Here is a 16802-nt window from a genome sequence, read left to right as displayed (position 1 = left end):
TTTTGAATTTACAATCCCAATAAGTGTGACTACCTCCAACCCTTCTCAGAAGGAAACGTAAATAATGACATCATGAAGGAAGTAGTTGAAAGTTTCAATGATTACTTTGTAAATATTGGACCAAAATTGGAGGAAAGGATTCCAGAGCCAGTTTCAACTGAGGACTTCAATGACAACATAGATAGAAATCCCAACTCAATGTTCATCAATAAAGTGACACAGGAGGAAATGGTTAAAATCCTGAAAAAATGCAAATCTAAGACTTCAATGGATTGTAATGGAATTGATATGGAAACAATAAAAAATGTTATTGAAGAGATCTCAGGACTGTTAATTTATATCAGTAACCTTTCATTCCCAAACAAAATGAAAATAGCTCAAGTTGAACCGCTGTATAATACTGGAGACAAAGACCAATTTACAAACTATAGACCTGTTTTGTCTAAAGTAATTGAAAAGTTGTTCAATAACAGATTGGACAATTTCATAAACAAATAGAGAATGCTCGCTGAGAACTAATATGGATACAGAGCTAATATTTCAACATCGATCACTTTAATCCAAATAACAGAGGACATTACCAATGCAATAGCTGGCAAACAATGTGCAGCAGCAGTGTTGATGGATAGAACTCAAGCATTTGACACAATTAATCACAATACTTTAATCAAAAAATTAGAATGGTGGCATCAGAGGATTAGAAGCTACTTGACCAACAGGAAGCACTATATGAAGCTAGGTGTCTACAACACTAAATATAGTCTGTGGCGTACCACAGGAATCAATACTGTGACCAAAATTGTTCAATCTTTAAATAAATTACATTTGTAAAGTTACAAAATACTTAAAAATAGTATTATTCGCAGAGGATACAACTGTGTTTTGTTCAGGAGAGAACACACAGAAGCTAATACAAATAATAACAGAAGAAATGAACAAATTAAAAAGATGGTTTGACAAAAACAGACTATCTTTGAATGTCAGTAAAAGTAAAATAATGATATTCATGCTTGCTTTCTCACTGGCACTCATCGAGGGCGGACACTCCCCTTCCCTCTCCTGCTTGCTTCTTTGTCTTGTCTTAACTTTCTTGTTGCCTCATTTTGCACTGCTCAGCACATCTAAACAATGGAATTGATTAACTTTCCTCTCAACAAAATTGACAAGACCTCGGGTTTGCTGGAACCTGCTTGTCTTGACAGAGCGGTTTTTGATGGACACACCACGGACTCTTGGGAGAAGAAGGAGTGCCGTGTGTCTGACGACCCTTCAGTCGAGGACGTGAAGATATCCACCTATTTGGAATTATGACAACAGGACATCTGCTGATTGGAGTAAGCGTTGCTCTGGTTTATTGACAAATAGGAAGATGCTGGCAGCCTTCAAAGTAGCCCAAAGCTGCCACAAATGATTGGAGGATGCGGGCAGAACTGTAAACACTTTGTGATTTGGATAACATCGAACTGTCTGCCCTGCAGGATGAATTTGAAGCTGAAAGCAATAGCAAGTTACCAGAAGTAGGCAATTAAGAGTAAAAAGCAAATGTAATTTTCGTTCACCAACATTCTGACTTGGATTGTTTCCCTGGCTTGGAGACTCTCCTGAAGGACAGTGCAGCGAAGACCCAACCAACTCCTTTCCTGTCTCTCATGGACACACACCTGTTGTTGTTGACTTTGGACTGACTGGCGGCTGCAACAACACCAAGACCACGGAACAGAGACACGCTGATTTTTTTTTGCTCATCCTCCTTCAGTGTCTACCTTTTCCCCACCTTTTACACGACGCCTTGTGGCGACCCATCAGCCTTCTGTCCTGTGACTTTGCACACTGTTTGGTTGTCTAAACTTGACCGGGTTTGTGCTGAAAACTACATTTCGTTGTACTTGTGCAATGACAATGAAGATCCATCCATCCATCCATCCATCCATCCATCTGGTAACAGTCGAAGAGGAAGTCAAACACACATACAAATAGACAGAGTAGACATTGAAAGAGTAAATGAAATCCAGTTACTAGGTGTAATGATTGATGATCAATTGAACTGGAAATCTCATATTAAATATATTTTTCAGGAAATATTTTTAGCATGAATGCAGCTAAATATGTTTGACCAAAAATCCCTCCATAGTCTCTACTGCTCACTAGTGTTACATATCTGAGTTATTGTGTAGAATTATGGGGAAATAACTACAAAAGTACACTTCAGTTACTATTCGTGTTATAAAAAAAAGATCAGTTATAATAATACATAATGTTGGATATGGAGAACATTCAAACCCTTTACTTATTGAATCAAAACCTAATCAAATCTACTCAGTGGCCTAGTGGTTAGAGTGTCCGCCCTGTGATCGGTAGGTTGTGAGTTCAAACCCCGGCCGAGTCATACCAAAGACTATAAACACTTAACCCATTACCTCCCTGCTTGGCACTCAGCATCAAGGGTTGGAATTGGGGGTTAATCACCAAAAATTATTCCCGGGCTCAACCACCACTGCTGCTCACTGCTCCCCTCACCTCCCAGGGGTGATCAAGGGTGATGGGTCAAATGCAGAGAATCATTTTGCCACACCTAGTGTGTGTGTGACAATCATTGGTACTTTAACTTTAAATATATTGAAATTCCACAATATATTGAATTTGCAAACAGCTAAAATGATGTACAAAGCAAACTATAACCTGCTAGCCAAGAATGTACAACAATTCTTCTCAACAAAAGAGAAGGAATACAACTTCAGAGAGAAATGCCATTTAAAACATTTGTATGCACTTGAATAAATATCAGTATGTGGAATTAAATTATAGAATTGATTAAGCAAATAAATCAAACAGTGTACTAATATGATCCAATTTAAGAAACTGTTCAAACTCAAAGTGTTTACAAAGTACAAAGAAGAAGAACCACGATAAACATTCTCACTTCACTAATTATTGTTTTTTTTAATGTTATTACTTATGGAGTATATTGTGAATAAATTGTGAACAGCAAGTGAACAAAAGTGTTAGCAACTGCTATGTAAAGGAAAAGGGGTGGGATTAAATAAGCTCTGCTTCTTACTACTCCTTTTCCAACATGTTGAAAAGAGAAACTGGAAATTGTGATGTATCATGTTGTATGCATGCATGTATCATGTTGTATGCATGCATGTATCATGTTGTATGCATGCATGTATCATGTTGTATGCATGCATGTATCATGTTGTATGCATACATGTATCATGTTGTATGCATGCATGTATCATGTTGTATGCATACATGTATCATGTTGTATGCATGCATGTATCATGTTGTATTCATGCATGTATCATGTTGTATGCATACATGTATCATGTTGTATGCATGCATGTATCATGTTGTATGCATGCACGTATCATGTTGTATGCATGCATGTATCATGTTGTATTCATGCATGTATCATGTTGTATGCATGCATGTATCATGTATGCATGCATGTATCATGTTGTATGCATGCATGTATCATGTTGTATTCATGCATGTATCATGTTGTATGCATGCATGTATCATGTATGCATGCATGTATCATGTTGTATGCATGCATGTATCATGTTGTATGCATGCATGTATCATGTTGTATGCATGCATGTATCATGTTGTATGCATGCATGTATCATGTTGTATGCATGCATGTATCATGTTGTATGCACGCATGTATCATGTTGTATGCATGCATGTATCATGTTGTATGCATGCATGTATCATGTTGTATGCATGCATGTATCATGTTGTATTCATGCATGTATCATGTTGTATGCATGCATGTATCATGTTGTATGCATGCATGTATCATGTTGTATTCATGTTGGAAATAAAAGCAAACTCAGAGTTAATGTCTCAGAAAAGCCCGCCTTCAGAGGTCCAAACAAATATCTGCATGATGCCAAAGACCATTTTTGAAATTAATCAGAGTACAAAGTGTGTGATTTAGTATAAAGTTAACATCAGCATGATATGTCGGCAGCTCTTTCTCGATATTAGCATCTTTTCCCTGCCCTGTCATTTGCCAGATGAGCTGGTGCAATAAGTGACTCACTGAGACAACTTTATTGATTATATATTGCGCATGCTTGCGGGGGAGCATTGACCTTACAAGGTGTAATACAAAGTGGTATTTTGAATAAGCCAGCACATGTTAAAAGTTAGATAGTAATTTGAAGTTATAGCAGAACTACACTGACTTTTAAAGGGCAGCAAACAAAGCACACATCATTGCTTGTTATTGGAAATGTTCCACTGTCTGCATGCTCATTAACTCACAGCACACACTCACATATAAAATTAAACTTGATGATTTTTTTTTTAATATGTCCTGTACAGTCACTCAGGCAAATAATAATATTCATGTAGAAGCTCAAATGTGCTGTGCAGATTGGCTTGACAAAGTTGGGATATTTCTCCTGAGATGACAGACAACAACAACCACATGGCACACCAAGGCGCCACCACAAACTGTGACAGGGGGGTTGGGGGGACCATGCCCACCGAGCAGGGCATCCAGGAGGGATGGGCAGCGGGACCCAGGGACCCCCAGACACAACCTGGGGCGCTGACCCCTGCAAGGCAAGCAGGCTTTGAGGGCAAAGAGTGGTTTTAAAGTTAGCCAAACAAAGCAAAGCAGTGAGGGGATTAAGTAATTAAAAGTCAGTGTTTTCTCTCAGCTCCACCGTTTCAAGGCTTCCATGCGTGGAGACTTTTAAATGATATTTCATCTGCAAAGACACGTGGAACACCACACTTCATCCATCAGGCGTGAAACACACTTCAATTGTTGTGGAACTTGACCTAAAGGCAGGACGGTGGACATGTGGTCAGGTTAGAACCTCGGCTCGGGTCTTTACTTTGTCCACTCTGGCTTCCTCCCACAGTCCAAATGCAAAGTTAATCTGTTTGACCTCTGGGTCCAACTTCTCCACTACACAGTACACAATATTAAAACTCAATTAGTAATCTTACTCTTCATTTTAATCATGCTCAATAATTATATCTAACGTACTTGCAGTTTAAACCTTGTCAAATGATATGAAGCCATGTGTTAATCACAAAGATTATTATCAAGGCTTAAACCAGACTGATTACAAAAATAAATATGAATCAAATATACTGCAAAAGAGATGTAAAAAACTGATGAAAAATACATTTACATACAATTACGCCGCACTAAAATCAATACATTCTAAACAAATTGATAATATTAAAGTTAATGAACTACTACAATTATAATTTAAATGCAAATGAAAATACAGTTTCACTACTTGAGTCATAATTTTTGCACTTAAAAAATGTCTTAGTGGCTTTAGCTCCAGACTTCTTATGTTTGCTTGATATTATCATTACTGCCACACGTGGTGGAAAAATGTAATACCACTGCGTACCCGTATGGACCACAACGGAGAAACAAATATTTTTGCTGGCCCTCTCAGGAGCGCTGGTAGACGGTTAAGAAACATTGCTCTAAACTGTCCATAGGTGTGAATGTTTATAAAAGTTCAGAGAGTGAGCAGGGTGGACCTCACCTCTCACCCAAAGACAGCTGGGATAGGCTCAAGTTCACTCTGAATGAGAGAAGTGGTCAATGAATGAATGAATGAGTGAACCATCCAACAAGTCTGTGGTCTGCCTTCGTTTAGAGAAACCCAGCCTGGTTCGTGTCTGTTGACCCCTGCTGTGATGTTCCTCTGACCTTGAAGTTTATCAAGATTCATCTGGTCACCAGCCTGACACTGCAGAGGCAAATGAGCCATGTAAGAATGAGGGTGGCAGCTGTAAAGGTCAACAGTTTCACTAGAAAGTAAGAAAGAGATGGATGAGGAGGGGCTTCATCACTTGGACAAGCCGCTCATTTTGATGTTCCAATCGATTAATTGATTGTGGATTGGACTAATCCGGGTACAGGATGCAAGGAAAGGGCAGACAAGAGGGACAAATGATGGACTAGAATGAATATGTAGCCAGAAAAAAGGTCAGAAACAGATTTAGGATTTAAAAAAGGGGGGATTTCCAGGGGTGCCGACTAAGATTAAAATGGGTGGCGATGGGATTAAAATGGACGACAGAGAAAAACAAGTTTTGAAGGATTAACAAGGAGAACAAAGAGTGAGGCAGCAAGGAGATAATATTGACAATTGTTAAATATTTGTGTTTGTTTTGTTCTGGGTTGAGAACAAACATTATAGACACTGACGGCCTGATCTACTAAAGTGTGAACTTGAGTTCATGTCATAATCCCACAAGACCATTAAAAACCCATCCTTTCAAAACTGCGGACAAACCATCTCATAACACAAAGTTCCTTTTCATTTTGCCCATTTTGTGTTGATTTTTCACTGGTTGTTGTATTATTATACTGAACATTTTCATGATTAGGATCATCTTTTATTTTAATTATTGTGCAAGCGTCTTTGACTGCCTTTTAAAAGCGCTATATAAATACAATGAATTATTATTAAAAGACGTGCAAACTTAATAGTGCATGCAAAAGGCGATGGACTGAGCTTGTGCATGAGCAGAGGATTGTGTCTTTTAAATGAGCAAAATAGCAAACACAATTAACCTTGTGTCAGTCTCCATGCAGAGCATATGCTGATTATCAGAACGTCCACTTTGGCAGGAGGAGATGCAAATATAATCATTTAGCACTCACAAAGTCATTAATCTAACCTAAAACTGTTTTGTGGCCGCTGTTTTGATTCTAAATTTTGCACGTTTGGAATGTGCGTGCAACCGGCACAGTTACACAACAATGGCGTGTTCGCGGTCGTAATCAATGAGACAATGGAGATAAAGACTCGTCCAAGTTAGTGTCCACAATCGACAAAGTTGCAGAATCACTTTGTTTTTCATGAATAGGAGATATAGAAAAAATATCTTGGAACACACATTTTCTTGCCTCTGAATCATTCCAATACACAATCACAGTTATTGCCGGTGTAGTGACAAAAACACCAGTTGAACAATTTCCCTTGTGGATCATTAACGTTTGTCTAAGTCTAAGTCTAAGAATCCCAGAGCGCACCTTCAGCTTGCTAAAAATACGTTTTGTTGCCTTTATTGCAGAAAGGGTGGTGCAGAGTATAGATGTGTGCTGCATGTTCAACAACATACACAGCACAGATTGGAGGGCATGAAAACATTGATGTGGAGGGAAATGAGTGTCTCTATGGTGACAGTACATGCAAAATACTCATTTAAAATAGCGCTGTTTGCACCAATTTTGCACTTGCCATCAGTTGTACACGCAATCTTAGTAGATCATATCAATAGGACACGCCATTTTATAATTTGCACACACTATTTAGCACATGTTATTTGGCTCTTAGTAAATCAGGCTGTACAACAGATGTGTTGTAGGCAGCGTTAGGAAAATTACTTAATTACAGTTACTTGTTACTTTCCAAAAAAAGTATTCAAATTACTAACATAATAATTCTTTAATAGACATGATAAATTAAAGTAATTAATGCATTCCTTTTTTAAACTTTCATCTATCTGGTGTATGCAGTTGAGAGATGTTTCATGAGAGAAGAGTGCATGAGTGTGTGTGCCTTTAAAAGGTGGTGCCTGTTCGCCAAGTGAAGCGTGACGTCAGCACTCATTGGCTGTTTTAGATCAGCATTGGTCGTCTGCGTGCTGGAAAGGAGATTGTTGACTGCAGCGCATGTGGAATGTTGTCACTAATAGTTAATAAAGAGATTGAACTTTTTTTCCCCTTAAAGATAGAAACATATGATATGTAGTAGTGAATGCTGACTGGTCGTTAGATGTCAGTAACGTCACATGGAGGTGCTCTTGCCTTTTTTACGTGAATATTTCCAAGCTACCTATAAAAAGATTACAGTCTTTCATTAAAGTCAACAAAACAAAAATCTCATTTGTTTATGTTTTCAAAAACTGAACCACAGTTAGAGTCTGCTCTTGCACACAGCATCAAAAAGACATCAAACTTGACTAAATATATGGTAAATATTTATATAGCGCTTTACTAGACCTGAAACCTCCCCTTATACATCACATTCACACAAACATTCACACACTGATGGTGGACAACCAGATTGTGAGGATTGTAGTGTATTCATTCTGACGAGTCACTATCGTGCCGCTATGTGGTGACTCTTTTACAAACGTTTGTAGATACATATAAAGAATACAGTCTTTCATTAAAGTGAACAGAACAGATCTCATTTGCCATTTGCTCACCTCAAAAATAGGCTAAGTCACTCTGGTATACAAATAAACACACTAGAGATTAGATTGTTGAGTGAAATCCTTGCCTATGTGGCACGACATAAAATTTGACTAAAGAAGTAATAACAAAGTTTCTGTATGTGAACCTCTATAAGGATTGTTACCTTTACAGTAGAGAGCTAGATCTACAGGCCGAGGCGGCGCACACCAATGGTGGGATTCAGCTGGCTGGAGGTGCGTCCCGACAAGCCCGGTCCCCCATGTAGAAACTATCACCCACACTATTCATGGAATATTCTTGTGTGTACACAAATAGTTTTCTGAGAGAGAGATGTTGAAGCTAGCTGTTGTAAAAGGTGTGACGTCACAGCAGGAAGACAAGAAAGGAGCTTTCTAGTGACAGACATAATTGGAAGCAGGTAAAAAATATTTCTCACTCTATCAAACTATTTGTCTGCACACAAGAGTCTTTTACTGAGGATGAGAGCAATTGATCCATCCTCCCACCTCAGCAGGTACTTAACTTCCACAGAGGAACGACCAGGGTTCATGTCTGACCAGTTGACCGGGAGGTTGGTAGTCAAATTACATTCCTACCAATCGAATCTTTGAATATTTGGAGACAGACCTAGTCATTGCTAAGACCACAAATGTACATAGTACTGTATCATCAACCTCTTTGCATAATAGTATGTAGTATATATGTAGTACAATGTAGTATTTATCTTTGCATATGACTGCTTCATCTGTTTCTGTACGGTAGTAGCAAATGGATGTTAAAAAAAGGACCACATTTATGGCTCTAAGAAAGTAAGACGGACAAAGTCCACATCTAAAGATAATAACTGCTAGATCTTGTCAGAAGTCATCATGTCTTAAAACATACCTTTAATGCAACAGTTTGGAAAATGCACTGCACAGTTTGGGAAATAATAATGTGGAGGAATATTTAGGGTGAGAGTGACACTCTGTAGCGTGGAAACCTTTTCTCTATTTTCACTTCACGGAGGATCAACTTCAGGGTTTGTTCTGACGTCACCACCTGTGGTTGTCACCTGCAACTCTCGTGCTCGGGGGCAAATAAGCGTGTTCATTGCGGGAAGTCAAGTGAAAGCAGAGCCAAAATGCAGCATATATGTGCTGCTTTTTGCCTTTGAAAGTTGCTCCAGTTGGGAGTTTGGAAAGAGTTTTTCAGAGTGGTCGGCAACCCGCGGCTCTAGAGCCGCATGCGGCTCTTTAGCGCCGCCCTAGTGGCTCTCTGGAGCTTTTTCAAAAATGTATGAAAAATGGAAAAAGATGAGGGGAAAAAAATATTTTTTTTGTTTAATATGGTTTCTGTAGGAGGACAAACATGACACAAACCTCCCTAATTGTTATAAAGCACACTGTTTATATTAAACATGCTTCACTGATTCGAGTATTTGGCGAGCGCCGTTTTGTCCTACTAATTTTGGCGGTCCATGAACTCACCTTAGTTTGTTTACATGTATAACTTTCTCCGACTTCCTAGGACGTGTTTTATGCCACTTCTTTTTCTGTCTCATTTTGACCACCAAACTTTTAACGTTGTGCATGAATGCACAAAAGTGAGTTTTGTTGATGTTATTGACTTGTGTGGAGTGCTATTTAAACATATTTGGTCACTGCATGACTGCAAGCTAATCGATGCTAACATGCTATTTAGGCTAGCTATATGTACATATTGCATCATTATGCCTCATTTGTAGCTATATTTGAGGTAATTTAGTTTCCTTTAAGTCATCTTAATTCAATTTATATCTCATGACACACTATCTGTATGTAATATGGCTTTTAAATTTGTGCGGCTCCAGACAGATTTGTTTTTGTATTTTTGGTCCAATATGGCTCTTTCAACATTTTGGGTTGCCGACCCCTGGTATATCATAAAGAGACGATCTTTGCTAAACAAGCAAATAATGCAGGTAAAGGTGGTGGATGTGCTGAACCTATTGTAATTGGACGTGTAAGGGGTAGAGAGGTGTGTGTGTGTCATGTGTAAGGGGTAGAGAGGTGTGTGTGTGTCATGTGTAAGGGGTAGAGAGGTGTGTATGTGTCATGTGTAAGGGGTAGAGAGGTGTGTGTGTGTCATGTGTAAGGGGTAGAGAGGTGTATGTGTGTCATGTGTAAGGGGTAGAGTGGTGTATGTGTCATGTGTAAGGGGTAGAGAGGTGTGTGTGTGTCATGTGTAAGGGGTAGAGAGGTGTGTGTGTGTCATGTGTAAGGGGTAGAGAGGTGTGTGTGTGTCATGTGTAAGGGGTAGAGAGGTGTGTGTGTGTCATGTGTAAGGGGTAGAGAGGTGTGTGTGTGTCATGTGTAAGGGGTAGAGAGTGGTGTATGTGTCATGTGTAAGGGGTATAGAGGTGTGTGTGTGTCATGTGTAGGGGGTAGAGCAGGTGGTGTATGTGTCATGTGTAAGGGGTAGAGAGGTGTGTGTGTGTCATGTGTAAGGGGTAGAGCAGGTGGTGTATGTGTCATGTGTAAGGGGTAGAGAGGTGTGTGTGTGTCATGTGTAAGGGGTATAGAGGTGTGTGTGTGTCATGTGTAAGGGGTAGAGCAGGTGGTGTATGTGTCATGTGTAAGGGGTAGAGAGGTGTGTGTGTGTCATGTGTAAGGGGTATAGAGGTGTGTGTGTGTCATGTGTAAGGGGTAGAGCAGGTGGTGTATGTGTCATGTGTAAGGGGTAGAGAGGTGTGTGTGTGTCATGTGTAAGGGGTAGAGAGGTGTGTATGTGTCATGTGTAAGGGGTAGAGAGGTGTGTGTGTGTCATGTGTAAGGGGTAGAGAGGTGTGTGTGTGTCATGTGTAAGGGGTAGAGAGGTGTGTGTGTGTCATGTGTAAGGGGTAGAGTGGTGTGTGTGTGTCATGTGTAAGGGGTAGAGAGGTGTGTGTGTGTCATGTGTAAGGGGTAGAGAGGTGTGTGTGTTTCATGTGTAAGGGGTAGAGAGTGGTGTATGTGTCATGTGTAAGGGGTAGAGCAGGTGGTGTATGTGTCATGTGTAAGGGGTAGAGCAGGTGGTGTATGTGTCATGTGTAAGGGGTAGAGCAGGTGGTGTATGTGTCATGTGTAAGGGCTAGAGCAGGTGGTGTATGTGTCATGTGTAAGGGGTAGAGAGTGGTGTATGTGTCATGTGTAAGGGGTAGAGGAGGTGGTGTATGTGTCATGTGTAAGGGGTAGAGCAGGTGGTGTATGTGTCATGTGTAAGGGGTAGAGCAGGTGGTGTATGTGTCATGTGTAAGGGGTAGAGCAGGTGGTGTATGTGTCATGTGTAAGGGGTAGAGAGGTGTGTATGTGTCATGTGTAAGGGGTAGAGTGGTGTGTGTGTGTCATGTGTAAGGGGTAGAGATGTGTGTGTGTGTCATGTGTAAGGGGTAGAGAGGTGTGTGTGTTTCATGTGTAAGGGGTAGAGAGTGGTGTATGTGTCATGTGTAAGGGGTAGAGCAGGTGGTGTATGTGTCATGTGTAAGGGGTAGAGCAGGTGGTGTATGTGTCATGTGTAAGGGGTAGAGCAGGTGGTGTATGTGTCATGTGTAAGGGGTAGAGCAGGTGGTGTATGTGCCATGTGTAAGGGGTAGAGCAGGTGGTGTATGTGTCATGTGTAAGGGGTAGAGCAGGTGGTGTATGTGTCATGTGTAAGGGGTAGAGTGGTGTATGTGTCATGTGTAAGGGGTAGAGCAGGTGGTGTATGTGTCATGTGTAAGGGGTAGAGCAGGTGGTGTATGTGTCATGTGTAAGGGGTAGAGCAGGTGGTGTATGTGTCATGTGTAAGGGGTAGAGCAGGTGGTGTATGTGTCATGTGTAAGGGGTAGAGCAGGTGGTGTATGTGTCATGTGTAAGGGGTAGAGCAGGTGGTGTATGTGTCATGTGTAACGGGTAGAGAGGTGTGTATGTGTCATATGTAAGGGGTAGAGAGTGGTGTGTGTGTCATGTGTAAGGGGTAGAGCAGGTGGTGTATGTGTCATGTGTAAGGGGTAGAGCAGGTGGTGTATGTGTCATGTGTAAGGGGTAGAGAGGTGTGTGTGTGTCATGTGTAAGGGGTAGAGCAGGTGGTGTATGTGTCATGTGTAAGGGGTAGAGCAGGTGGTGTATGTGTCATGTGTAAGGGGTAGAGCAGGTGGTGTATGTGTCATGTGTAAGGGGTAGAGCAGGTGGTGTATGTGTCATGTGTAAGGGGTAGAGCAGGTGGTGTATGTGTCATGTGTAAGGGGTAGAGCAGGTGGTGTATGTGTCATGTGTAAGGGGTAGAGCAGGTGGTGTATGTGTCATGTGTAAGGGGTAGAGCAGGTGGTGTATGTGTCATGTGTAAGGGGTAGAGCAGGTGGTGTATGTGTCATGTGTAAGGGGTAGAGCAGGTGGTGTATGTGTCATGTGTAAGGGGTAGAGCAGGTGGTGTATGTGTCATGTGTAAGGGGTAGAGCAGGTGGTGTATGTGTCATGTGTAAGGGGTAGAGCAGGTGGTGTATGTGTCATGTGTAAGGGGTAGAGAGGTGTGTGTGTGTGTCATGTGTAAGGGGTAGAGCAGGTGGTGTATGTGTCATGTGTAAGGGGTAGAGCAGGTGGTGTATGTGTCATGTGTAAGGGGTAGAGCAGGTGGAGGGTTAAATCTCCTTGCTATGAGAGCCAACCCACTGAGCTGTAAGAGCATCACCAGAGTCAGGATTCAGTCGCAGGATCCAACAGGCACCATAGTAACTATATTTATATTAACATGCACCATAAAAACAATATTTATATTTGAAGAAATGTAGACTTAAGTACCTGTTGAGGCTCCATGGAGGATGATGGCGGCTTTTCTTCACTCTTCTTGGAATTCCTGCGTGGACATCTTTTCTCCCGTGGAATATCAGACGAATGATGTAAATCTGTGGAGATGAAAAGCGCCACTTTAGGGCTTCTTTTCCTGCCTGCTGGTGCCTGTGGACGAACGCACAAGTTTGGAGCAGGATTTGGGCACGGAACCAGGGGGCCACACGTCGGGGGCCAAAGGAGCGACTATGGGGGTGATGAAGGTGCGTGGCCCCGGGCCCTCACTCCGGTTACTGATGTGCGTGATAGTCTTCATGTGGCCCGGGTCTCACTCGCACCCGCAGCCCTGCCAGGTTCTAAAGCGGATCGGCAACACGGTCCGGGTCGGGGTTCTGCACGTGCAGCCTCGCCTGCTCCCCGACACCGGAGAGTCCGGAGGGTCCGGCGGTTCCGGCGGGTCCGGCGGGTGGGATGACACCGGAGGCTGGGACGACGAGGGGACCGCAGGTGGGCGAGCGCAGCTTCCTCAAAGTGCGGCTGCGGAGTTAAGAAGTCTGCGGATCAGAGGTTCGGCTCCCGGCCAGCGGGGTTCGAACAGGGGGAGATTTAATCCCCGGCAGCGGGAAGGAAGCACGGCGGAGGATCGTCGCGTCTTCGCGCCCAGAGACTCCATCCTGCTGGCCGCGGAGACTCTCAACCGAGCCGGGCTTCTCCCCTTCAACCTGTCCCTGGAGCTCGTCATGGCGGTGGGCTCGGGGCTCGGCGAGCTGCCCGCCTTCTCCTTCACCTCGCCGGGCAGCCCCGAGCACGAAGACCCGCTGTCCTTCCTGGAGAGTGTGTGTCACACGGTGGTCGTGCAGGGGGTCTCCGCCATGCTCGCCTTCCCGAGGAACCGCGACCACTTTGTCAACTTGGACTTCGTTTCGCAAGCACTTCGGGTGCCGGTGCTCAGCCTGGTTCCGACCCACTTTAGGCGCCATAGTCAGGTAATTCTAATATGTTCTGATGAAAAGTGTGGTTGAATATGTGCTGATACTCATAAGACACATGGCCATCACAATATTACATACTGTAAAACAAATGATACAATAATACATACTGTATAAGAACAATAATACCAACTGTATAACAACAATGATACATACTGTATAACAACAATGATAAATACTGTATAACAAATGATACAATAATACATACCGTATAACAACAATAATACCAACTGTACAACAACAATGATACATACTGTATAACAACAATGATACATACTGTATAACAACAATGATACAATTATAGTTACCGTATAACAACAATAATACCAACTGTATAACACGTAGGTGTGTCAAAGTCCAGCCTGAGGGCCAGATCTGGACCGCCAAATCACTTTATATGGCCCGTGAACCCCTGGAAATATGCATCAATAAAATACCTTATATGTTTTAACAATATATACATCCATTGTTTTCATTTTGACAGATAATACAAATATACATACTGTATGACATTACATACCTTTTTCAACTGAGTATCCAATATTGTAACAAATATTATATCATCATACTTTGCAAACATTTTTTGGTCAAAATAAAAATATCCAATATGTGATCGACTTAAGATGCCAAAGCAAGTTATTCATTAAATTGTACAAATTTTAACCATCAAATTTACTGTCGTTTTTTTTTACAGCATATTATTGTAAACGGAAAAACCTACTACTGTTTTTTACAGTAAAATTCTGTCGACTGGGTTGCCAGGTTTACCATAAAATATGTGTTGTTGTTTTTTTATGGTATCATTGTAAATGGAAAAGGGGTGCCTCGTTTTTCTAAAGTAAAAAACTGTCAGTTCAGTTGTACCGTGGTACAGTTTTTCCATTTGCAGTGATATTTTGTAAATACCACCATACATTTTACATTAAATGTCTGGAGACATAAGCTGCTAGTTTTTTCCAATAAAAACAGTGATACTGTTTTCCATTTGTTGTAATATGTTGTAAAAAAAACAACTATATTTTACAGTAAAATTATGGCAACTGAGTTGCTAGTTATTTTCTTTATGATCTACAACTGTTTTTATAGTGTATGTTAAATACATGGAATATACAATCAAATACATAGGCAAATTCATATATTGTTCAGTTACAAGCGACCCTCTGATGGCAGCCATAACTCAAATGTGGCCCTCAATGATAACGAGTTGGACACCCCTGCTGTATATAAACAGGGGCCACATTCTAGGCCCCAGTCACCAGACTCCTAAAAGACCCCCGAGACATCTGCTGCTGGTTTTCTCCTTGTCTACTTTAGTGTAGTGGATGATATGATGTCCATCCATCCATCCATTTTCTACCGCTTGTCCCTAATGACAACCATGCATTTATTGATCTAACCAATGTTCTAAGTATTGTTTGCAGGCAGGTAGCACCAAATTCTAGGGACCCCCCCCATTCCATCCTAAACCCAATGTGGTCTCTTCATCCACAAACACAAACACACTTGTATGTTACAGGCACGTGAAATGTCCCCGGAAATACACATTTAAACTGCGTCAAAATATCATTTTCACATGTTTTTTTAATGAAATATCAATACAAATATGATCTAAACTAAAGTTGTTGAACACTGAGCCGCAGGTGCTCTCTGTTCCTCTTGCCTCTTGGGGACGGTGTGGCGGGTATATTTTTGAGGTGACAGATTGTAAACACAGGAAGTATATTAACCGAGGGGGCGTGGCTACAGGATAAAGTTATGACGATCTGTCACTTCATTTCTGTTTGTTTCCTTGTTTTTGTATTTATTTCTCATTAGTGCTCTTATTTTGTTTCATTTCCTGTTTGTCTCTGAGCACTGTTTGATCACTCACCTGCCGTTGATTGGCAGGCGGTCCACACCTGCTGCCAATCAGCGTCTCCTATTCAGGCCTTGTATCCAGCACTGCTCAGTGCTCGGAGATCACTTTATGTTGTGGAGCGTTTACGTGCAAGACTGCTTCCTTTTCTGCTGATGATAATAAAGATCATCTTACCTGTTCATCGTCTGCTGGTTCCTGCAACTTGGGGTCCCAAAAACTGCAGCCATGCGAGTTCCTCACATGATCTTCGAGCACTGAGCAGTGCTGGATACAAGGCATGAATAGGAGACGCTGATTGGCAGCAGGTGTGGACCGCCTGCCAATCAACAGCAGGTGAGTGATCAAACAGTGCTCAGAGACAAACAGGAAACGGAATAAAATGATGAGAAGTAAATACAAAAACAAGGAAACAAACAGAAATGAAGTGACAGATCGTCACAAAAGTTGCCAAATGGGAAACGTTTTATGAAATCTTTGCATGCATGTTGTATTATTTGGTATTACATTGTCAATGATAATAATGTTAGTAAATAATCTACTAAAAAGTCTGTGGTACATGACATTGGACATGCTAGTGTCAACAAGAGAGGCAAAAGAGGTTGGTTGATGAGAATAAATCTAAAAGTAAAGTCATAAAATCACAAGTTGATTCAATGTTACTGGAAAAAATATGCCTTTAAATAATAACGTTTTGCTTAACTTTCTGAAAAGGTTGTCTCGAATTCAGGCATTTTATGTCGCAACGATCACAAAAAAAAAAGCCAGTGAAATTCAGGAGAGATTGTTTTACATTGGGGTGGAGTTTGAAAGTGGCCTAAACATCTGAAACATGTTCTGCATGTGGCCCTCGGTGGTCAACACCCCTGATCTCCAAGGAAAGGAGAGATTGTTTCCATAAATGATTGAAAGTGATTACCAAGCAGTAGGTCTAATGGCGCCTCACTGCTGTGATGCTTTAAGGCTGCCAAGATGAACTCACACTAACACTGGAG

General features: G+C 41.4%; 1 protein-coding gene and 1 long non-coding RNA gene across 4 annotated transcripts in view; one reads left to right on the top strand and one right to left on the bottom strand.

Moving 5' to 3' along the window:
- Window positions 1–4432: 4432 nt before the first annotated feature.
- LOC133638812 (uncharacterized) lies at window positions 4433–16038 on the bottom strand. Its single transcript, XR_009823688.1, has 3 exons — window positions 15985–16038; window positions 12976–13079; window positions 4433–5738 (listed from the first exon to the last, which is right to left on the bottom strand). It is a non-coding gene; the product is annotated as an uncharacterized LOC133638812 (long non-coding RNA).
- The window catches only part of LOC133638810 (glutamate receptor ionotropic, NMDA 3A-like), an 81653-nt gene continuing 77730 nt past the window's right edge, over window positions 12880–16802 (top strand). For all 3 annotated transcript variants that reach the window (XM_062031785.1, XM_062031786.1, XM_062031787.1), the window contains exon 1: window positions 12880–13949. In XM_062031785.1, coding sequence (XP_061887769.1) covers window positions 13212–13949 — 738 coding nt within the window. In that variant the 5' untranslated portion in view covers window positions 12880–13211. The remainder of the gene's footprint in view (window positions 13950–16802) is intronic.

The sequence above is a fragment of the Entelurus aequoreus genome, linkage group LG21 (assembly GCF_033978785.1).
Source record: "Entelurus aequoreus isolate RoL-2023_Sb linkage group LG21, RoL_Eaeq_v1.1, whole genome shotgun sequence".
NCBI classification, from domain to species: domain Eukaryota; kingdom Metazoa; phylum Chordata; class Actinopteri; order Syngnathiformes; family Syngnathidae; genus Entelurus; species Entelurus aequoreus.
The sequence above is the reverse complement of the archived record's forward strand: the minus strand, read 5'-3'. Positions and strand labels throughout refer to the sequence as shown.